We start from the raw sequence: 25,089 nt of genomic DNA, 5'->3' as shown, positions 1-25,089 counted from the left end.
TGAGGTATTGCATAAAAACGTGTTGCCATCATTTTGCATTCTAGCAATTAATCCATAATTGAGAAGACAGTTTATCTTCTGTATGAATCATGTCCCATTTCTAGCATTGGTGGGTAAATGGAAGGGTTTATTCTGGAATAATGTTAGTGTGCATGGCATATTGAGACCGTAGCATTTAGTGTTACTGTGCACATGTCTATATGCCAGAAGAATACAGACTATTGTATCGATATTTATGGATACTCAGTTTGAAAGAGCATATCAGGTAATAGTTTCAGTGCAGTCAATCCAGCAGAGCACTGCATATTGTGAATATTGTAATTCAGCTCCGCTCGCAGAGTTTTCCGCACTCTCGGATTTGCAGAGCTCACAGCGTTTTTTTCCTTGCTTGCTTTCTTCTACGTCAAGTTGGCAAGCGCTGAAAATCCACCTCCCAGCGAGATTTTTCCTCACTCGCAATTGTGAACGTCTGGTTGGCGAGTGTGGAAAATCAACTTCCCTGAGGTTTCTCAACGCGGGCGGTCGGATTTCTCATTGCGAGTAGTCTTGTATGCTCGCGACCGCTCACTTTGAGAAACCGTCCGTTTGCGTTGAGAAAGCTGCCATTTGAGTAAAAAATCTACTCGAGTGGCAGAAAGGAAGCCGCACTCGCTTGCTCCCGCTTGCGCTGTGCATGGTGCCATTTGCGATGAGTTCACAGTGCAGACAAACACCTGGTACTGAATATAACCGCAAGCGGCATTTATCTAACTCACTCCACCACCTGCGGTGCACCGCATAGCACAGTGAAGTTTTTTTTTTTTTTGCACTTCGCTTAATTGTAATGTGCAAAAGTTTTAAATATTGCTTTTTCAATGATGGGTGCACATGGTTGAATTTGCATTGCTAGTAGAATGTAATTTAAAGGTAGTGATTAAGATTCTTTTTTATACATTCAAGATATGTTATGGTGTATCTACCAAAATTAGCTTAATGAATGAGGTGAAATTGCAACTGGTTCCAAAATCGGTGCAAAGAGCCATTTTCTTCAAATATTTGGCATGGGACATGTAGCGATCTATTATGAATTTTCAACTGTTTAATCCAAAGCCCTTCTAAATTAGGACTTTTACTTAAAGCATACATTTTTTTCTGATGAAAGGCTTTCTCCTCATTGCAGGAGTATAGATGTGGGCTACTTCTTCCACTTACTTCTGTCATTTAGATGCCCCATTTTCTTAGAGTTATCAAACGTTTGTCTTTCCATAATAAAAACACCTTGCAGGACAGTAAAACCTCCAGTATTTTGTCTGAGTGATATGCTTTTGAATATTGTTCTGTTAGAAAACATTCCTTTCCATATTTCTTGTTTTACTGCTGAGAGCGATCTCTGCTGTCATGTTGCCTGGCAGGCCAGAGTTTCTAGACAATTGAACATCCAGGGTTGGGTATTCCACACAAAGGGGGCAGATTGTGATATAACCTAGGTTTAAATACATCAATCTGCGTCGACCATGTTAGAGGCTGTAACATGACTCAGAGGCCGATTCATATTTTGGCAGAGAGGAAGAAGGCCCACAAGGTGAGAGGCATTATCTTTTTTATTTTCAAACCAATTTGGTGCAAGTCGCCGCCATATTAATGGAGCCCAGCATCAAACTGCAAAAAAACAATAATAGAAACCACTGTGATGGTTGTTTTTGCCAATGCTTTATAGGTGATCACGAGCTTGATGGTAATTTATAAATTAGGTGGGTGGCATCTCTGTCAGGGCGACTAAGTAATTTATTCTATCGCCCTGGTGGAGAAATGGGCCTCTTCACCTATAATCAAATCGGGCCCTCAGTTTTTTTCTGGAAGTCAAAATTCTTCAGCGGGGCAAGGCAACAGGCTGTGTTTGAAGAGGGCTCCATGACGTCAGACATTAAACGAAGTTCCTGTGAAGCTGTTGGATTAGGTGGGGAAAAAAGTTCAGAGCAGGGAAATTCAAAATTTGTGCCCTGGGAAGTCCTCTCACCATCTGGGTACTTTTGGCTCCTCTGCCTAGTTCAATTTTCTAAGTTCGGACCTTAGCCACTTTTTTGGAGCTCTTGTATTCATCCAGGAGGCACAGCTGTAGCTGAAGAGGGTTCCACAATGTAAAACTGTTTTTCTGCTGTAGAAATCTGACTCCTAAGCCCAATATCAAGGCACCTTGGTCATATCAACTTGGATGGTAGGTACTGGTCCTCTGGAGGTGTTTAGAGACCAAAGGTTTCATATTTTTCAGGATGTTAGCATGAGTAAACTTTGACACACTGAAGGGTTCTAGGACATCAGGAGCAGCACTGGGGGGGAGGGTAGGGGGGAGGGGACTCACTCAAGCAGAAGCCACCAGAAGGGCCCATGGAAAGTCCAGCTGGAACTGGTCATCTGGGCTTTTCAGGAATAGGCTTCTTGTAGCTTGTTGTGACCCTGTAGCTTAACAGTACGGTAGCCAGCAGACCCTTGGCATACAATTTGTCCTGGGCTGGCTCAGCCCTTAAGGCCTCATCACAACCAACAGGTGCATTCCTCCTTCTGTTCTTTCACAGGACCAGAGTGTTCTGAGGAGAGTGCCAGTGGATATCACAATAATTCCTATCAGTAGCTTGTGGTGGGGGTGACTGAATACCCCTCCATGAAAAATAGGGAAAACGTTCCTGAGGTAACCCTACCTATATTTGAAGCAGTTCCTGTGTACCCTACTGCAAAAAATGCTGCAGTGTAGCTTGTTCCCTAAATCTAAGCCGGAGACACCCTTCCTTTGTGCAAAGCCTGTGTGTCCACCCAGATGAGTGACGATGGTAATGAACAAGCCCTTCTCTGTGATGACTTCAAACCAGTTCTGGGGTCAGCTTCCTCCCCTTCGGGATTGGAGCCTGCCTACTCTGGGAACAAAGAAGGGGGTCTGCCAGGTGTCAGCTAACATTTGCCTGTGACCAGGTAGGCCTCTTTGAAGTTAATAGGTTTCCTGGGCACTGCCCATCTGGTCACCCTGCCAGAGGAGCAGAAACACCTTCCGACATCAAGGCCTTTGAGTGTGCTCTGCAAATTACCCTCCAGAAGCTTAGGGCAGAGAAAAGGTATGTTTCTAAAAGTTTGTTTTCCTTAGCATTTATTAACCCCTTAAGTGTTGATGACGGAACCGCTCCGCCATGAGCTACGGGTGAGCTGTGCTGATGACGGAGCGGTTCCGTCATGGCCCGCTCGGCGCGCCTGCGCGGCGCGAATTTCGCGCCTGCGCTGACGTTCTATTGAGCGGGGCGGGCCATGACGGAACCGCTCCGTCACAAGCACAGGTCAACCGACGCTGGTGACGGAGCGGTTCCGTCACCAGCATGCGGCCGCCGTGCGGCCGCCCCGCCCCTCTAGCACTGCGGCGGAATAGCCGCCGCAGTGAAGGGGTTAAAATGTCTGAATTCATCAGTGAATTGGGCTTTTAAAGAAAATTACAAAGAGTCCATGAATTACATTTCTAGAGGTTTCCCAGTCAAATATAGCATTATTGCATTTAATAGTGCATCCAAGTGTTTTTTCAAATAAACAGCCAGCCTTGGTACAGTGAAAATAGATTTTAGGTGCTAGAAACTGTAAGGACATGTTTAATATGACAGTTTAGGTACAATGCACCCTGTCTTATGAGCTAGAATGCCTACTCATGGGTGACATATTACAATTTAAGAGGAAGTTTTTTACCTGTCAAAAGGTTCTTTTTTGGTTGGTAGAATTACTGTTTTTGAACTTCCACAGTTAGGATACAATGGTAGGCCTGTAAACATGTTTACTGTGTCACTGTAGTGAACGGCACAATATGTGTTGCAGTCCACTAGTCACATTTAAATTACAGGCCCTGAGTATACATTCTACCATATACAAGGGGTGTATAGGAAAGATTAATATGTCAATTAGGAGTATAAACAATTTCAACAGGTTTTAGGGGTCAGAGCACATGCACTGCAGCCTGGTTTGCAATAGCAGAATCCCAATGCACAGTCAAAAAACAGCAGCCCTGTCCACAAAAATGGGGTGACCATGCAAAAAGAGGTCCTTACCTTTATGCCCCCCCAGATGAAAGGTGACTCGTAATTACTGCATTCCCTTGGCAGTTCTCATCTAAGTGGAAGAATCTGGAAAGGTCATCTGCATTGGTGTGGTGAGTTCCCGGTTTGTGTTCCACTATAAAGTCCATACCCTGTAGGAAAAAGGACGACCTCACAAGTTTAGGGTTTTCTCCTCACATTTGCATGAGCCACCTGAGAGGCCAATGGTTAATTTAAACCTGGAAAAGAGTCCCAAACAGGTAGGGTCTCAGCTTCTTCGGTGACCTAACCACAGCACAATCTTCCCACTCTAAGGCACTCCACCACTTCTGTCTGGGGAGTAGTTGCCTGCTATCAAAGGAAATAGATTGATCCTGTCCTTCTGCATTCAGATGTGATAACACTCCCCCAATCCCATATTCTGAAGCATCTGTTTGGACTACCTGAGTCAGCAATACAAGGACAATTCTATCTGCCCACGAGGACCAGGGTATTCATAATAAAATGCAACTGGTGTTCCATGGGAGTCATTAATCGCAATACCTCTCATGTAACTTTGAGGTATTTTAAGTAATTGGATCATTCACTAGTTATTAAATAATGACAAAAAGTACATGGCATGGCACTTTTCTCTTCTTTTCATCTTTCATATGATTTATAGGAAACTTATGCAATATATATAGTGTAATATCTTGGTGCAAAATATACAGTGTACAATTAGTGTAGACTGCACTCAAATAGTAGAAAGTCCCCAGTTGTAAGATGATACTAAACAGTTAAGATAAGCATCACAGAATTCAATAACACATCTGTATTTATTCACCCACTCCCTCATTTGTGACTATCACTTTGCGTGGTGCTTGCAACCTATTGAAATATGGCCTTGCTTGTAAATTCTAGCAATACCTACCTTATTATTTCTTTTTTGATCTGTCAATTCTAGCAAATTGTTCACATTTGATTAGAACAAATTAATCTTGCTGTGTCTTGACCTGGGTTTTGTATATGTATTAGCTGTTACAAATAAACAGTGAAATGATGTAGTATTACATTTTATACTCCCCGAAGAAACTTTTCAAAAGCGCTCCTTGGAAAAAGCAGATATGATAGACCAAGCACTTTAATAAATTAAACAAGCATGTTGTGAGTCTGACACAGAAATATGTGGCGTTAACCTCTCTGGCAGAAACATTTGCCCAGCAAACATTCCAGTATGAACCTGAAATCCAACAGCTTCTGCAGCCTCCGTTCCTGACCTATTTTGCTGTCTTATTGCACCCCATATTTCATGAATCAGAACGGGCATAATTATTGTGGGTTTTTAACTGTTGGATGTGACTTGTTGATTGGCAGAGACTGTTTTCGGATTCATTCTTTTCTACTTCAGTAATTGTTTTTGAGATCTGTTTAGTGGAGGTATCATCTAAACTGCTTATAGTTGGTTATGCCGTTCTTAGCAAAGAAATAAAGCCAGCATGAATCTCGACATGGAGGAGAATGAACTCTACCCGACTGAATGCCAAAGTCATGAAACAATATCATTCCACTTTTCAGGAGATCTGTTGATCAGGTAGAGAGACAACTGGACAGTTTTTTTTTTTTTTTTTTTTTTTTTACAAAAATAAGGCTCTCCAAGTGGGACATCCTTTCTGGTGCATTATCGTTTATGTAACTCTAATCGTTTTTACATTTTTAAATTCAATTGGTGTTGTTATACAAAATACTTCAACTTTGTCTTCAGCGCCCTCAATGATGCCCTTGACACCATATTTATCTGTGGTTCCACCGTCCTCACTTTTTGAGAGACTTAAGTGTTCCTTAGCTACATCTGTAGAAACTTCGAATATCATTATTGAGGCTTAAAGTGTTTCATTTCATCAAGAAACATTCTCTTCTGTTCATTATCCTTTCCAGTGCTGTAGGCTTGACATTGGCCAGGTGTTCTCATAACAATGTGAGTTTAAAAGAGACAACCGGAAGCTTCTACTGCAACAGGATTGTAAATCGAATAGTAAGATTTATTAAGATTTCAGAACTAAAATGTACTTAAACTTACTGTATTGCAACCTTTGATTGCAATGATTGGTTATGATAAGAAGTTAAGTAGTATGGCTGTCACTACTTTGAGTAATACTCAAACATTGGCTTAAGGATGCCATGATTAACATTATTTCTAGATTTTGTAAGAGGAGAAGCCTGCCATTTACATTTTTGGTTTCAACTATTTAATCTATGTTTACCAGTTCTGAAGATTGATCGAACAATGATGCCATTATTTTTATTGTATATGATGTAACTTTAGCAAACAATTAAATCATTACCATAGCCTTGAAGCCTGCAACTGGGGGCTATACCAATTGCTAAAGGTTCTGAACCTGTGGTGAGGGCCTATAACAAGGTTGAGGGCATTTAACAACTGATATAGCCTGATGCAAAAGGGATATAAGCCTTTTACAGCGTTCCACCACCTGAGGGTAGAATGTTCTAAATTTAAATGGGTGAAACATAAAGGCATGCACTGGAATGCTGGTGCAAAAAGCTTGTACTAATCATTATTAGCCCTGAGCCATTTCAGTGTTTTTATTGGAGCTCTTAACATTCTAATGTTATAATTATGATTACTTCTACTACATTTATAGCTAATAAATTCTGACACATATTTGAGTTCACAGAAATATGGACATATATACCGAGGAATATGAGACCCTGTAGATTTTGTAAATGTGCTAGTAATATAGCAAACCATGTTTTGTTTAGTTGTGTTTTTGTGGCCTCAAAATAGGCCAAATATGTGGCTTTGTTTTTATATGTAATAATGTTGTCACCTGTAAGAGTTTATAAATGAATATGGATTATTTCAATGAATTCAGTAATTATTTGGTCCTGAATACAGGTTGCTTGGTTAATTCCAACCTGTTTGTGTTCCCCTGTTTATGCATGAGTCGAAATTGAGTTTGGCTGTATTTAATGCATCTGATAAATATCGGGTGAATTAAATACCTCAACTGTCATTACATTTCAGCAGGTCTAACATGACGAAATTTAACATGGTAAAGTCGCACGGTATTTAATGTACCATGTGGATTTGGTGCATTAAACACCAAAATGTGCATGCTATTCCACACAAACTCACAACAGGTGTTATTTATTGGTCCCGATAAATAACGTACCCCCCGGTATACTTATTTATAAAGTGCGATAAATAGCACCTATACTCTTAATCGGGCCCTTAATTCGACCCAACAGACATTGCTACCAAATCATATGATATTCCTACCTAAGTGTCTTGAGGAGGATAGTTATTGCCTGAAAACCAAAAACCAAGCTGCTTTAAAGCTGGTAAAACCAAGCATAGGTTCCTCAAAATCAATTCGGTCATGCAATAAATGGTCACAAAATAAACAATGTTCTTAATATAATAATTAATTTGGTATTTTTTAAGAGCAGAAGGAAGCAAAGAAAATGTTAATGTTTTTGCTGCATAGGATTCGATCATACGTGTCCTTGTGACACGCTATGTGATGTTCTAGATGAGTAAGCTATAGTCATGACAATAATAGCAATCACTCATCCTTACGCATTAATGTAATGGTGCTGATGGCCGAGCTGATGCTCAGGTATGTAACTGGTACTTTTACCTTCATACCTTTTTCCAGAAATTGCTATACAGTCTACTCAGAGGTGTGTACAATGAAGTGGAATCCAGCATGAAGTTCTGCCTAGGAACACATTGGCTTTGATGTCATGCAAGAGGCTTCTAACAAATACCTAGGGGACATAAAAGCATCATCGAGCCTCTTTAAACATTAAAGTGTTGATATAGTGAATCCATAGCCAAAAGATCAAGAACCCCATAGCTTCATTGAGCCACGCACATGACAATCAAGCACTTTGAAATCCATGGGGAGAAGTCCTATTTCTTAAGCTGGCATGTTTGAAAGAAACAAAGGGGGTGTATTATTAGGAAAGAAAGTAAACAACAGGTTTGAGATCTGTGTTAACTGTGCATTTTCTCTACGCTACCAGCTAAGCATGGAAGACATAGAGGTCATGTCCTTGCACCAGAATGCGGAGAAGCAGCTGGTGCAGCGGGGCACTTCAACCAGTGAGCTTTAGCACCAGAGAGGAACTGAAGAAGCATTTTTGCTGACACCCCTGAGGAATCCATCAGCAGGTTTATGACATCAGCACATCTGTATCGAGCACCATGCTGATGTTACAAGCCAGGAAAAGGTGTAAGCTGCTGTGGATTATGAAAACGGACATACAGTGGCAGCTCCAGGCCAAAATTCTCCTCTTTTTGCACCGATGTCAATGGGAGAGGTACTGGTGAAAATAGAGGCCTTTATTCATATCAACAGTACCTCTTCTGAGGGTATTCTTGCTCAAGGACTACAGAAGATGCGCAGTACCCAATCAGGAATCCAGCCACAAGAACACCAGGTACTGTCAATGGCAGGAAAGATCCCTCTTCCATAAGGAATCCTGGTCTGGGATTGCTGCAGAACCACAATTAAGCAGTTGAAAATCTTCCAGGAAGGGATTGGAGCCACCTTCAAGATGATCTCTGAAAAGGATGAAGCTGCCGAACCATGAACCCAGAGCTGAAAATGTGGAGCAGCATCAGCAAAAATAATTTACAAAGACAAAAGGTCAGATAATGCCATCGGAGGACCTGTTTCAATTTGCATTTAAGGGGTGCTACAGGGTGTCCTTTGGACACCCCTGGCACCCTTTAAATCGCTATCTTATTTGCGATTAGCTAATTGCTAATCGCAAAAAAGGAATACTCCCCATTCATTCCTATGGGCCTTTTGGCCCATAGGAATGAATGGGGAGTTATTCCTTATTTGCGATTAGCAATTAGCTAATCGCAAATAAGGAATCTGTAGGAATCGCAAAAAATATTGCTATTCCTACATGAATCCCGTTTTGCGAGTCTGGAATAGCGATTCCTTATGAATCGCTATTTCAGACTCGCCAAACTTCCCAATGATGAATCAGGCTGATAGTTACCGATATCTAGTTGGACTATGTCATATACCAATATGATCCAAAAAGAGGGGATGTAGAGCTACATTTTGTCACACACAAAATGACCAGGTTTGTTGTTTGTATGAGGTTGGTAATAAGTAACCTGCCTCCGTTCAGTGCCAGAGAAATCTGTCACATTTTTCATTTATTGGACACGGTGTTCTAACGTTTGTTGGCCATTTCAGTCAAATATAAAACTTTTTGGGTTGTTGCTATTTCACGGATAAATTAGGGAATTTATTCAAGCACACTTTCCGGTTACAAAGTCACTAAAAGCCACATGCTAGGAAGAAAAAGCATCATATTCATGTGGGTAATTCCATCAAATTAGGCAATTTTTTTTATTAGCAGATAGGCAACTGCTACTTGGTGTTGTGATTAACATTGTATGTTGCCAGTGGTTGAAGTGGAGTGATAGAAGCATAAGTACTCATTGCCAGAGAACTTATGGGCTACTGAGAAGTACAATACTCTCCTTTTAAAATTAAGGAAGTGCAGGTGCTCTGTACCTGACCATTCAAAGCACTGCATGCTGCCACAAAAGTGCTCCCATTCTGGCTCGCATAAGGTGCATCTTCTATGCAATTAATGATCGTGACTGTTTCCAAATGGAATCCCGCTCTCGCCGTGTGTGGGTTTGCGTTTGCGTTTGTTTTTGTGCGGGCGGGACGCCTCAAAACCTGTGCCCACTGGCGAGACTGTCCGGGAAGTGCTAAAGAAACAAAATTGTGTCTCTTGGGGTGAGGCCGTGAGGGAAGTGCAAAGTGAAATGTGTGGTCAGTGTCACGCCTGGAATTCAGTGGTCTGGTCTGAGATACGAGTGTGGGCAGTGTTGCACCTCGCGCATGCCTAATTCTGTCATTCATGCGTGAAGTATTAACCGTATCTATATACAGTGTCTCTCAAATGACGAATGGGCGCTGAGCCATGTGAAGGAAGCATTTCTCCAAATATTCTGCGTATCTGTCGTGAGCGAGGTTGGCATAGAATAAGCAGGCCCGCTCTGCGGTCTTGCTAATTGTGCGCTCTTTCAATGTTGCATGACGTGTTTGTTAGGAGGCGAAAATGCGCGCCCCCTGCCAGCTGTCTGTGCCGGCGGAGGAGGCGTGCAGCGTGGAGACAAGATGCTTTATGTCGGTGATGTTGTAATTGTGGGCGGCGCCCTGCTTCCTCTCCGTGTAGCTGTCTCTGCACTGCAGATGTGAGGGGCAGCGGGCAGAGCTGCAGCCTCCTTCTCCGGGGGCAGGGCCAGCAGACCGAGGGAGGGGGCCTGCACGCTGGTGGTGACGCCTCACCTTTACCAAGGTACCCGGTGACGCTGCGAGGAATGGCAGCCAGCTGGTGAGCGGGCCACCACGATGAGGCAGGAGCGGCTGGGGGCCCCTCTGAGGCGCAGCGGGGGGAGATGTCTGAAGAGGCAGAGCACGGGCGTGGGCAGCATCCTGAGCACCGTGCTGAAGAAGAGGAACTGCATCTCCCGCACGGCGCCGCGGCTGCTCTGCACCCTGGAGCCAGGTGAGGGCCGCCGGTGGGGGTGCACGCACCGGCCTGGCGCCTGTGACCAACCTGTAGGGGAAGATTTGGCGAGGCGATATTTCCGACACTTTTATTGTACAGACAGCGATGGGAATTCTGGGTAATGATGCAGCTTTGCGATAATATGCAGGTCCTGGTAATGCGCAGGTCGCGGTGACGATTTGTGTGTATGTGTGCGAATAAAATGGCGCCGTGCGGCTGAAACAGACCGAGGTAGCGCAGACAATTGCAAAGCCAGAGCCCTCAGAATGGAGTGTGCGCTGAGGCAGGTCTGCACACCCGCCAGACGTCTGGTGGGCAGAGCTGTCCGTCCCTGAGACCCGTGCTGGAGTAGAGATAGCCCCAACCTTCAGATCGGGGCTGAGTTTGGTCTCTTAACTTTCATGTCTGTTGGCAGGTGGCAGAAGAGCTGCACCAGGTGCAGAGGTAAAGCGCACAGAGCAGCACTATATCTGCCCAACATACGGGCCTTTGTAAAAAGAGCTGTCCGGGATTCAGACCAGTACGCAGATAGGCGCCTCCATCACTCTTTCCAGGGTCGCATCTATCCATGGGTTTCGGATGTGCGCTGTAGTGGAGCTCCCCAGCAAGCTGCTTTGTGCTGAGGTTAAGCTCCCCAACTCTTAGACCAGAGTGGAGGGACAGTGCCCACACTTTACACTTGGTGAGAGGTAGACTATACAAGCATCTTGCAGAAGGATAGAGTAAGGATGTCCACCACACATGGTGCACATGCATGAGTTTGCATGTTGGTGCGTGTTAAACAAAATTCTGAAGTACGTACGCACCAGAGGAGGTCTGCAGTGTGTATTTGACGAGCCTGCCGTGAACGCAGAGTAACTTCCTGGTGGAGGCGTGGTTCAGCATTCTGTAAGCAGCTTTTGTGAGTACGAGGGCAGCCACTGCGGCAGCACCTACACTGTGGGCTCACTTTCGAGAGAAGAAACTACTGTTATTGGCAAGAAGAGAACACTTAGTGGAGGTTGCATCGGTGGAAGATGCAGCCGTATGCATGCCTTAATAGGAACGAAGGAAGCGCATACACAGACCAGGCTAATATGAACCCGGCTTCCTGGCAAATTGACGTGCCACTTCCATGCAAGCAGTCGTTTAAACGAGCAATCATTAACCTGCCCTTTGAGTGTCAATAGTGGAACATGCCCCGTCATTCAAAATGGCAAGCCTATAATGTAAATGCATGGTATGTGAAAAGCCCAGGTTTTGCGCCTGACCTCTATCTACCTTGTTGCGCGAGGAAGGGCCTCGTTCAGCACCAGCCTCGCGGACAGCTCCCTGCTGAATATTCCCTCACACGGCTGGGTGGAGATCCAGAAAACAATGACTCCTTTGAGATTGCGATGATTTTTTAATTGATGTTTTCCTGCATGCTGTTTATTTTCGAATCGTTTACTAGTGTCTGAGACCTTGAGCTATTTTTCCCTCGTTGCATTGAAACTCGTGTTGTATTATGTTTCATACCATACGCTTCCACATTCTTTGTTTTTTTCCCATTACACTATTGAAAACTGACCAGTCGACTTCATGCCTCAGAGTATTTAAATATGCTACTTTTCTTAACAAAATATGTTAATGATACTTAAGTAAGTATTTAGAACTACAATGCGATAAGTGAGCCTTTCAGAAGTTTGAACTTACACTTTGTTTCATGAACATAACTTGAGGAAGCTGTGTATGGTGTATCGTATTAATGTAATATAATACGTGAATACAAGTAAATGCTTTTTTTCATTATAAGTGTAAGGGTCGCACCGTGATATATGTTTTACTTAAGCCACAGCGTGTGTGGTCTGCATTATACATATAGGCAGTGGAATCAAATAAGAGGTGCAGTTTCAAATCCTCTCTCTACTTTTAACCGATACCGAGTAACACCTGTAAGCATCATTTTCTACTACTGTTTATGTCTGAAAAATAGTTTTAGTACTGAATACATGTAAAGTAGTATCCAAATGTGAGAATAAGAAAAAAAGATACTATGCAATAAGTTCAATATAAATGACTGCAGCCATTCTTAAAATATCTTTCTCTTTTTTTCCATCTAAAAGTATACATTAGGACTAATGGCTATGCAGAGTAACTGGAAAAATGTCACACAAAAATAGATTGCGTTTGCAAATAAAGGTGAGGTGTACTTGTGTGATTTCACACTCCTGTATTTTTGCAAGAAACATAATTTTTTTTGACAACACAAACATTTTTAAATTCACATCAAGCCGAGTTCAGGGTTCTAATAGACCACGACTACTAAGCCATTCTTTATTTCTATCCGTATTCTTAGGATTTTAATCAAATGGGGGTGTTTTGGGGTCTTTACCAAGCGTGGAAGATCTGGCTCTGTCTTCAGAACCCCCGATTTCCAGATCTGAGATCACTTCCAGATAACGACTGCTTCCACAGAAACTCTTAATGATAACGCCCTTTTAGAGTACTTTGTCTAAATGTTTGCGTTTATGTACACTCTTGCCAAAGGTAAATGTATGTTATTTAAAATAAAATGTGATTTTTCTCTTTTAGGAGTTGATACAAAACTGAAATTCACTCTCGAACCATCTTTAGGCCAAAATGGATTTCAGCAGGTAACCATTATTTTCAACTTATATCTTTAAAGTATGTAATTATTATTCCAGATTAGATATTTTAAGAAGTTGTTGCGATGCATAGTTATGAATTGAGGCTAGCGCACAATACCTGCATTAGGCAGTAATTCCCCCAGTGTTGTGGGCTGAAGAGTGGGTGACTGCGCGCATGTGTCTGTAATGACTTTGAACTCCCATGAAAAGTTTATAAGCGAAAGAGGTTAAATCACTGAGGTACAGAGACTGCTGGTGAACAGACTGCAGGCTATTCAATACTCACCAGGACTTTGCGCTGTGAGGCCAGAGAGTGAGGAACTGAAGAATAGACAATAAGGGCGGGCTGCAAGAAGGAATGCACCTGAAGACAACTAATGCTGCTGTACTGAAAGTTAATGTTTTAAGGTTTCCTGGCAGTTTCAGGTATAGCAGTGAGACGGGGAAAGAGGGGTCATGCCGGGCATAAGTACAGTTTCATAAGGTTTGGGGTCATCACATGGAGCCAACACCAATTGCAACGCCTTTAAAAAAACATCTGAATTCAGCATGAAGATCACTGGTGTGATCTTTAAAATTGGGAACGTCTCATGCAGAATTGACTTCCAAATAGCTAATTTTGGTTAAATATACTTGAAAATAGTTAACTCTTTGTCTTCGTATGCCATTCGGTTGTCTGTAATGTAAGGGCTGTTTCTTAGATCCCCAGCAGACACGTTGTTGCCCTTTATTGTGAAGCAATGTTTAGTACTCATGCAATTTTAATTACCTTGTTGAAGTTGTACACATAATTCATATTTAATGTATATGCACAGTGTTTGTAGATGCCCTTTGATCGGATTTTAACAATTGAAGTATGGGTGAGATTGGGAGGATGTATATTTAAATCTCCATTTATAAGCGGGCTGGGACTGAAGCCTCTCAGGTAAGTTGGGATGTCAGTCTGTGAATCCACCAAGTGCAATTTACTGACACCCCAGCCATTTACTAAGTTTAAATTACTCTACAAGCTTTATGTATGTCTTTGCCTTAGAGAGGCTTCCTTGTTCCATACTGTTCGCTTTATGTGCTGATCAGCAGCAGTCCCCTTCTCTAAAGATTGTGTACACTCTTTCCATCCTCCTTCTATTCACAAATCGGTCACAGACCACATAGACCTAAATGTAGTTTGTTAGACATCTCTTAGTGGCCTATTCTTTCGAGAACATGAATGTCTCACTACTTTCCTAGAAGCGAGAGGACCTGGGAGTTACTAACTTCAGTTACTGGGTGGCAATGGTGCACATAGTCAGTGTACATTGCTGCCCTGTCTTCCAAATCGGACAATTCAAACACTGTATTTTCTCCAGGTCCTGTGACGAAGCCTATGGTTTATGGATATCCAACAGTCCAGGTTTGCAGAAATGTGCTGACTGGAGGCCCTTTTAGAGAAAACTCCCTCCCTCGTTCCCTTGATGTAGAGCTGCATTGTCTGTTTGACCCTCGACAGGGATAAGTGCCCGCTGTTTCCAATGTTATCCTGTCAGATAAGGCAATACATTTGGTAAGACACTAGCCAATGGGCTACATTAAAATCCAAACTTTTGTTGATTTTTTTTAGGGCGTCATAATTAATGACCCTTGTAGAAACAGATGATGCTACCAGATTTCTGGAGAGCAGTGTTAATCTGTCCACGTCACTTAGTGAATCTTGACACACAGCCATCCCGTGGTGCAGTTTTCTACAGGATTCGAGTGGAAAAAGCATTTTCAGTTTTCTTAAGATGCTAAAAACTTCTAAACTTTTTTAGTGCAAATATATACCATGGCAAACACACTATCCTGTATTAGCTTAAGTAGACAACACAACTGTTTTTGACTTAATGCTCTTTTTTGCTAAAAATAAACGTTTGCCCTTCCTAAATCATTCACTGCTGTCAGTGATACGTTAATCTAAATCAAAGGCCGTAACACAGAATAAAGTGAATTATTGTTTTCAATTAAACATTGAAAGCCATAAACTCAAACAACTCTGAAAAACCTCATGGTTTGGGGTTCATATATTTCCTTGTTTAAGCCGTCTTCTACATATTTACTATTAAGAAATAGCATCGGCGCGTGCAGTTTTTGAATCAGGCCCATAGAATTATATCTCTACCGATTCTGCAAAGCATTGCGGATGAAAATAAGTCGTACTGCTCTCAAGTCACAGGACGAAATAGACGAATGACGTACATTTTTCTGTGCTAAGAATGTGTTGATATTCAATGTTGGGAACCTTGACTATGTAGGCAGTGGGATAGTCGAGGTCAACTCATTCGAGCAAGAGGAGATCGTATATCAAGAACTAAAGAATTTTGTATTTGCATGTTTTTCACAGTAACTGTGGTTCTCACTTAAAAAAATAACAAGCATTTACAATGCAACGGTCTCGCCTTTGCAAAAGTTAGAGCTATTGGCATTGTAAATGACAACATTTTTATGTATGTGTTGGTTTTGAAAACAGATAAATAAATGGCATTGTCATTTACAATGCCAATAGCTTAATCTCTTGCAAATGCGAGACCTATTGCATTTGCACACACAGACACACACATACACACACAGACACACACACACACAGCCACAGAGACACACACACCTCCCCCCCATACACACAGAGCCACACACACACACACCGTTCTATGGCCGTGCGCTCTATGCCTAGCACGGGGGACACCTCTGCGCCCCAGCCCCCTTCAAGGAACCTCACCAAGCGGAGGAGGCTGTGACAGGCCCTGGCTGTGCAGCAATGTCCGGGATCAATGGTAACCAATAGCTGAGACAAAACAGGGGTCGTGACACCTCTCTGCACAAACAAGGGGTCAGAGGCAGAGGTCAGAGTTGATGAACACATCCTTCCACAGATTCAGGAAACATTGAGTGCAAGGCGACACCTTTCACTCAGAGCATACAGAGAAACATGACATGAACCTGGATTCCAGGAGGAAGAAGCGCAAGCGAGTGTTTATAGCATTCAGATGCAAACCCCAACACTGGTGAACCCCCGAAAACACACGACCCTTGCAACAAACCAGACCTACGGCATCTTCTTCAACACATGTGCTAATGTTCTACTCAAGCTCCTTAAAGCACCCGCGGCTGGCCAAGGCTCCTGCTCAGATTGTAGGCATGCATTTTTCTTTGCATTGTGATTTTCTTACCTGCTTATCTCAGCACATTAGAGAAGTTGAGTACAACTTGCATGTCTGCGTGTTCCATATGCCGACGTCAGTACACCTGTGACTTGGCCTCCGCTCTCTCGGTGGTCGCCGGTGTGGAGTGCGCCTTTGTGTGGGGGGCTCGTGCCTCCTGGAGCGTTGATCTTCCTCGAGTGCCGGGTTCTAGGGGTGGTTTTCCATTCATAACCCTCACCCCGAGCAGCCTCCTCCCTCCGGATCCGATCTTCCGGCGCTATCCTTCATGCACGGGTCAACCCCAATATGCCTCCGTGTGTGTGCGGGTCCCTGCCACTGGGGTCTCTCTCGGAATCGGATGAGAGCCGGTCGTCTCTCAATGTGGTTAGTGCCTGCTGCAGGTCTCCCTCAGTTGAGGGATGCCTGTCTCTAAGGAGTGAGGTTCCCTTCCTGTCTGTCGGAGGGTGAGGGTGCCAGGAGCTTCAAGTCCCCCAGAGGAGTTCTGTCCGTCTCTCGGCAGGTGAGGATGCCAACCTGTCTCTCGGTGGGTGCGATAGCTGCTGCCGTCTCTCAGGGATGAGGGTCCCTCGTGGGTGCTGATACCGGACACTGCAGGTCTCTCGGCAGGTGAGGGTCCCTGTCTGTCTTTAGGTGGGTGAGGGTACCGGATGCGGGAGGATGCTCAGAGGAGGGCTGCCTGTCTTAGCCGGATAGGGTTCCGCCTCTGCTGCCTGTGCTTAGGACACGGAGAAGACAGATGGTGCATCTGAGAGTGAGGGAAGGTGGGACGGGTAGTCGGTCCGAAGGCTCGCCCTCTCCCCTCCTGCACCCTCCTCTCTGCCAGCCATTGGCCGGAGACCAGCTCATCCCTGTGCCCCAGGGAGCCCGTGTCCGACCTCCCTGCCCGGGTACCTGCTGGAGAAAGCACAGCTGGACGCAAGCACCCGCCAAGCCCCCTGCAGGGCTTTGCACACTCACTTTCACTAAACACAAACCCACAGCAGCACACACTAATAGAAACGAAAACAGCCGCTGTGCACCCCCACAGGCGCTGAACCTCACTGTATGCCTGTGTCTTGGTGTTCTACTTCAAGGGGTCCTAAGAAAGCAAGCTCTCTTGTTACCAATCAGCAGGCATACAGAGCTGAGCTCGCAACAAAGTACAGCGCACTGAGGCAGCCTCTCACCGCTGAGTGTGCTCTGCAGGTCCGAATCTTCACAGCGCCTTGCAGCAGGCCAATGAATGAGTGTCGGGTTTGAATGGAAAATAACAGTGTGTAGGGGAATCGGGCAACTTGACTAAAATAGTAAATTTATGGAAAGCGGTCTTTTGGACTTCGTGTGTTAGCAGCATTTCACCCCTAATGAAGCGATGAGGTCCGGAGCGTGGCATAACACAGAATTTCTCTTTTAGCCCCGTCCTTTTCAGACGGGCTCAGCATGACTTACTGCTGCGGTAAAAGGTTTCCTCCTCTTCTGTTTGGGCCAATCTGGACCCATAAAGAAGATAAGAAACCTTTTACGCCAGCAGGAAGTCAAGGAGCCCAATCTGAAAAGGACTGGGCTAAAAGAGAAAGAAGAACATCACTAGGACCTCTTCTCCAATGGCTGGCCACCGTTTTGCATGAACGGTGACCCCAGCCAATGAAAAAGAGGGGCGGGGCTTAACCTCGCTAGTGAAACTCTCCCTACATCATTAAATCTCGCCAGCTCGACTGCGCATGGGTGCAGTCTTTCGCAGGCTGAGACCTAAAAACAAGAGGGACTTGATCCACACCCAAATCATTCTTGGGTGCACAGAAAGATTTCTTTGCATCTACAAATGACACACAACAGTGTCTAAATCCCCACATAGTTAACGTGGCACACGGAAGGGAAAATAAATATTCAGTGATAATGCCACGCATGGTGGCATTGTCTGTGCAGTATCACCCACAAAGTTGGAATGTTTTATGTTTTAATAAACGTTGACAATTTAACAGTTTGACTATCTAGGGCACGTAATTAGAAATATTTAATTTTGTAGAAAGTGAGTGTAGTGGTTTCTGTGAAGTTTTCAGTCTGCCCAAAGCATATGGAAACATTAGTTTGCTTCCTTGGTATGCACAAATGCTTTTGTGAATTAATTACTGGTTTTGCAGACTCCGAGTCCCTGAGAATGTTGCTGAAAGTAGGGGTTATGATTGAAAGGAGTGGAAATAGCAACGCTTTTTGATTTTTATCAAATTTGTGACATAGTATCTGCCTTTACTTCGAAAATGGACAGCACCCTTCAGGAGTAAATACACAATTTAGGATAGATACTTCAATGGTATTTCAACATATGTTAAATCACTTTTCACAATATCACAGTTGTTTTTCCAACAGATACATAGGCAAGAGACTCTGTGTCTTTAGTTTTCTGTTCTTTATTCAGTTTTTCATTTTCATTTAAAAATCGCTGATAGCCAAATAGCCAACGCGTTTTGTCCGTGACCGGACTTCTTCAGGGCTGAATCAGACGTATTTTCAGGATCATAAATGATGAATATTTTAATGTCCAATTGTTGATAGGATTTATAAAGTTGCCCTTTCCCCAAAGGAAGTAATAGTAGTTAGAAAAACGAATGAATGTAGCTTCAACGTCTTCTGGTTTTGAAGACGTTGAAGCTACATTCGTCAATGCGCTAGTTTTGGGCTTACCTTGGCCTGAATCAACCTTTGACAAACCGATCTATGACTCTATTTCTAACTACTATTACTCCATTTGGGGAAAGGGCAACTTTATAAATTAGTTAGTCGGAGAATACATCGATGTGTTTCCGGTTCCTCCAGAAAACCAATCAGCGTCAAACACTTCCGAGGAAATTCAGAAATCCGGTTCCTCTCTGGTCCGCACTTGGCCCTCTTAATTTTGATTGGTTCACCACCTTCCCCTCGGCTCAGAAGACAGAACCGAGGCAACAACGGACAGAGCGTGGCCTATTTGACCTGTGCGAGTGCCAGGCGAGGTGAGGCCTGCTCCTTAAAATTTATGGTATTCTGAACGGAGGACACTGGCCCTGAGAGACGAAGCCTTCAAGTGCACCAGGGCACTTGGCACATCGGCACACGAGGTCTCCTGCCCACTCCTTGCCGCACCCGCTCCGCGGGTGCCGCATCGCTGCTCTGTGACAGCGCCAGCAGCCTTCCTGGAGGACACGCAAGGACCAACAGCGGCAAGGCGGTAAGGGGCGCGAGACACCAGCAGGGCTGCGAGCGTGCGGGGACTTCAATTCCCAGAAGTCCCTGCGAGACCAAGGAAGAGCTTCCGGTCCGCTCTCCCTGCTGGCCCGCCCCCGCCCATCAAAGTTGTTTAAAAAGCGTTCCCGTTCCCGCCATCAGCGGGACACTTACTTTCCAGTATTCTGAACGGAGGACACTGGCCCTGAGAGACGAAGCCTTCAAGTGCACCAGGGCACTTGGCACATCGGCACACGAGGTCTCCTGCCCACTACTCGCCGCACCCGCTCCGCGGGTGCCGCATCGCTGCTCTGTGACAGCGCCAGCAGCCTTCCTGGAGGACACGCAAGGACCAACAGCGGCAAGGCGGTAAGGGGCGCGAGACACCAGCAGGGCTGCGAGCGTGCGGGGACTTCAATTCCCAGAAGTCCCTGCGAGACCAAGGAAGAGCTTCCGGTCCGCTCTCCCTGCTGGCCCGCCCCCCGCCCATCAAAGTTGTTTAAAAAGCGTTCCCGTTCCCGCCATCAGCGGGACACTTACTTTCCAGTATTCTGAACGGAGGACACTGGCCCTGAGAGACGAAGCCTTCAAGTGCACCAGGGCACTTGGCACATCGGCACACGAGGTCTCCTGCCCACTCCTCGCCGCACCCGCTCCGCGGGTGCCGCATCGCTGCTCTGTGACAGCGCCAGCAGCCTTCCTGGAGGACACGCAAGGACCAACAGCGGCAAGGCAGTAAGGGGCGCGAGACACCTGCAGGGCTGCGAGCGTGCAGGGAATTCAATTCCCAGAAGTCCCTGCGAGACCAAGGAAGAGCTTCCGGTCCGCTCTCCCTGCTGGCCCGCCCCTGCTCTCGCGAAGCTAACTACATAAAGACAACTAACTCCCGCAGCGCGGGACGCAGCCCGGGCTAAGACTGGGCAAAGACAGGGCCGTTTGAGGCCGTTAGAGTACGGAAGAGTCCGGTCCGGCCCACCACCCTAACGTCTACCTCTCGGCCTCTTTTAATACAGGTATCTGCTAACAAACAACCTGAGTCCCTCATTATCTGGTCAAATTATCACCGACCCCAGGTGTACAACCTTTGTAAAATGAACACGAGATCCACCAGGCAGAAAAAGAAATCTAAAAAGAATGGCATAGGTGATCAATTACTAGGTCCAATGGATGACTTTCTGGCCAAAGCGAATACATTTATAGATCAGAGTATAAGCTTAATCGAGGGCAGAGTTTCTACGGAACTGGCAATTGCACGTCGCTCATCAATGGGATTACTTGCAACAGCAAAAACCCCGGAAGTAAACCCAGCTACAACGCAAACGGCGACGACGACAAATAGACTTAGTCTACCCAACAACGTCGATTTGTCAGCTTCACAAATATCCGTATCCCTCTCAGAAACTGATCTTGAGAACACCCCCGACATTTTTCCCGACCCCACACCCGAAGAAACCAGACAATTGAGAGGCAAGCGGGAGGGGGCTGTAAAAAAACGGAACACTAAAAACACATCGGACCATACTATAAACACCATAACACCTAAGCATCCAATGTTGTCTCTTGACACAAATGCCCCAATCGCAACCAATTACCCCGCTCCTCCAACTAATAACGTGGTAACAATCCACCATGTTCCGCGTGATCCCTGCGATTTGTTAATGCCAGACTCACTAACCTCAGAACATATAGGAAGACACCGAGAAACAGCAAAATTAATTACAGAGATAGCGTTTCTTTTAAATTCCCACATACGCCCACTAGAAACTAGACTTAGTAACATAGAGAGGCACTTAGTAAAAATCAGCGGCTCCTTAAAATTCACATCCCCACAACTTCATACCAAGCCCGCTGCAAACCCAGAACACACTGTTCCCAAGAAAACTGTAACTATACCTCTCCCACAGTCTAAAAAACAAACCACATCGATCCCTCCGACAAATCCTACCAATCATAAGAAGGCGACCTCCATGCCTTTGGTCATCCCCTCGCAAGCTAGTCCCCAACCATTACTCACTATAAATCCCACCTCCACTAAAAATCCCGTTCCCAAAACACCAGCACCTAAAACACCCGCACTAACAAACCCTAAACCACCTCAAACAAAAAATGCCCCGAGATCGACAAGCGAACAAGTGCCCACCTTTAACTTACCACCTGAGGCCACCCCTTACGTGGTAGTTATGACGGGGGTCCCCGAACTCACAGGTGAAGGGACAGAACCAAACTGGTCATTAAAGAACAAGGTCCAGTTTTGGTTGAATACCAATCGCCCCGTCCCGCCACCTTGGAAAAGTAAAATCGCCTCAGTATCCAGGACATCGTGGGTAGGTTATAGGAAAAAAACAATCCAAGGAGACTGTATAGTCATTACGTTCGAAGATCCCAATATAGCCGACTACATTTGTTCATGGGAACGTAACAATTCTTCCGGGGGGATTGTCACAAGACCCCTGTCTTACTTTTACCCGAAAAGGTCTAATAACAGCAACTACCAACGTAGTTTTGATAACATGTGGAGGAAGCCTATCCTGCAACCATGGGAGCTTGAACCTGCCGTTCCAAATCCTGTAACGCGACTTACCGAACCCATTAACTTTCGGTATCCAGCTAATCCGAATTACCAGCAGAGAGAAGTCCCATGGCAGATCGTGGGTCCCCAAAATAGATTTGGAAACCGGGAGCAATGGGAGAGACCACTTTACCAACCTTACCAATCTTTCGGTCCTAACTATGAAGGCACCAGCAACGGGCAACACTGGCTAGGCTTCCCGACCGCGAACAGGTTCAGTGGCCTGGAAATGGTCGATTGACAAACATCTAAAACACCGGAGCCCTTATCAACCATAATAGCTCTTTCACACCAAAACCTGGTGCCTACCCAATCCATACCACACAATTACAATGTCGCACAGCAGCTTGAACCCACCCAGCTTTCCATGATTTTCTGGAATGCCGCTGGACTCCGCAACAAGATTGAGGATGGTTCGGCAGCAGTCTTTCTGAATGACTATCAAATCATCTCCATTCAAGAAACATGGGCAATAGCTGCCCTCCATCTAGTGGGATATAGAACTTTTAATTCTCCCGCTCTTCCGAGTGTCTCAGGTAGACCGAAGGGGGGTCTGGTAATCTACATGGCCAACACTATGGTAGACACAAAGATCATCAAGACAGACCTTTTCCCGAACTTTCAGATCCTCACGCTCTCTGTAGGGAAAAAAACTCGATTAACAATAGTAAACATATATAACAACCTGGACTCCGACAAATTTCTGATCATTCTTGACCAAATTCAAGACAAGTTAACAGAACATACCCACCATAAACAGAAAGCGGACTCTTCCTACGTAATTTGGGGTGGTGACTTCAATCTGCATCCCTGCCCGAATATTGATGTCTGTGGAATAGTAGACGAGTCAGATATCCCTTTAACTCACTTTACCCACTCAGGAGTGGGGTCTGCTATGAACAAAATACTATCAGACTTGGATCTCCATGTTTTGAACCCTGTTCAACAATCTATCAATAAATTTGAGCCAACATACAGAGGAAGGGGCCATGAGACCACCGTGGACTATATATTAATTACAGAAGCTTTAAAATCGCGAGTTGGAACATTTAAAATCTTGGAAAACTGCCTCAGTGACCACTCCGCCCTCAGCCTTAGTCTCCAACTATTTCACTCGAACCCTCTGATGGTAACAATAGCCAACACCCTATCACAGAATAGGCTCGAGTTGCACAAGACAAATGGCTTCACCATTAAATGGAATAAAGTGGACCCTAATATTCTTACGAAGAGACTTGTCACTCTCGCCTACAAATACATCATGATCTGTCTTGATCCCCAAGCGGAGGCGAATCAAATCTTAGAAAATTTTAACATCATTATAGAATATGTCAAAAACCTGTTAACCAGACCTCATAATCAAAATAAGCAAAAGACCACAGGCTGGTTCAACAGAGATTGCACAAAAGCACAAACCAACTTGAGGAAAGCCCTCGGAGAAACTAATAGAGATCCAACAAAGATCCAAGGCCTCAGAAGGGAATATACTATTGCCAGAAAGACGAGGAAAAAAGAACTAAAAATATCCCTTTGGAAAGCACTACACGAGAGCGCACTCGCGAAGGATTCCCAGGCTTTCTGGAAAATAGTCAAATCCCCCTCATTAACAGATCCCAGCGGACCAAAAATAGACGTGGCCATTGACGAGACCACATGGACGAGTCATTTTTCGAAAATCTTCCAATCTACATTTAACTGTGATTTGCATCAGGCTGCACACAAACCAGCCACCTTCCCTATCTCTTTGGAAGTCGATCTACAAGATTTCGAAAAAGCTTTATCCCTAAGTAGGCCTGGAAAAGCTCCTGGTCCCGATGGGGTCCCTGTTGATTTATTCAAATTTCTTCCCGACCTTTGGACCCCAATAATTACGAGAGTCTGCATGGCAACCATGGAACTCGGATTGTTGGACTCATGGTCATCATCAATAATGGTCCCCATTTTCAAGAAGGGGGACAGGCAAGACGTTAAGTGTTACCGCCCAATCTCCCTTCTTGACTCCCTGGGTAAAGTGGTCGGCAGAGTCCTCCTTGGCAAATTGCAACAGTGGGCAGCGGACGAAAACATTCTCTCTGACCTACAGTTCGGCTTCAGGGAAGGCTTTGGAACTATTGACCAAGTATTGAACCTCTCCTTGCTTACATCTAAGTATATCCTCGCAAAAACAGGAACAATCTTCATGACATATGTGGATTTGTCATCCGCATTCGACTGTGTCTCACACTCCAAGCTCTGGTCGCTGCTGAGTAAGATGGGGGTCGACCCCCCCCTTTTGGACTATCTTAGGGAACTCTATAGCGGGGCCACAGCGAGAGTGAGGTTTGGTACAAGAGGAGAACTGACGGCACCGTTTGGGGTAGAGCGGGGAGTGAGGCAAGGCTGTGTCCTGGCCCCCTTTCTATTTTCATTATACACCAATGGTCTTGAAGAGTGTATGTTGAAGGGGGGAAGAGATCTCCCAAAGGCAAAAGATCGCCTGATCCCCGCCCTGCTCTACGCGGACGACGCCGTCATTTTAGCCCGGACCCCAATTGAACTACAGAAACTACTGACCAAATACGCAGATTTCATGGCCGCCCTGGACCTGCACATAAACGTAAAAAAAACCTTTGTTATGGTGGCAGGCGGTGCAAAAAAACAGGCAAAAACCATTTTTCTGAAAAAACAAAGAATCGAAAGAACCTCACAATACCCCTATTTGGGCATCATGATAGATGATGCCCTAAGTTGGAAACCGGCGGTAGAGGCCAGGAGACATCTTTTCAAAAGAGCGATCATGGCACTAATGAAATTTTCAAACAGACTAGGGAAAAAACCCCAAGTCGAACTGCTTCAAATATACGCCGCAAAGTGCCAATCCATTGCATTATACGGTGCTGGGATTTGGGGGCATATTAACACCAACCCCATTCAAAAAGAGGAAAACATCTTTACGCGATTCCTCCTAGCAACACCACGAGGCA

General features: G+C 44.9%; 1 protein-coding gene across 4 annotated transcripts in view; it reads left to right on the top strand.

The window, feature by feature from the left end:
* Positions 1 to 25,089, top strand: part of TBC1D30 (TBC1 domain family member 30) — a 320,682-nt gene that overhangs the window by 186,353 nt on the left and 109,240 nt on the right. For 2 of the 4 annotated variants that reach the window (XM_086919041.1, XM_086919042.1), the window contains exons 1-2: positions 10,335 to 10,589; positions 13,146 to 13,207. In XM_086919041.1, the coding sequence (XP_086775167.1) occupies positions 10,433 to 10,589; positions 13,146 to 13,207 (219 nt within the window). In that variant the 5' untranslated portion in view covers positions 10,335 to 10,432. Of the gene's footprint in view, positions 1 to 10,334; positions 10,590 to 13,145; positions 13,208 to 25,089 lie in introns of those variants that run through there. The other 2 variants (XM_086919039.1, XM_086919040.1) reach the window with 1 other exon arrangement.

Source organism: Lissotriton vulgaris, chromosome 1_1, assembly GCF_964263255.1.
Source record: "Lissotriton vulgaris chromosome 1_1, aLisVul1.2, whole genome shotgun sequence".
NCBI lineage: Eukaryota > Metazoa > Chordata > Amphibia > Caudata > Salamandridae > Lissotriton > Lissotriton vulgaris.
Note: the sequence above shows the minus strand (reverse complement) of the source record. Positions and strands in the feature narration are given on the sequence as shown.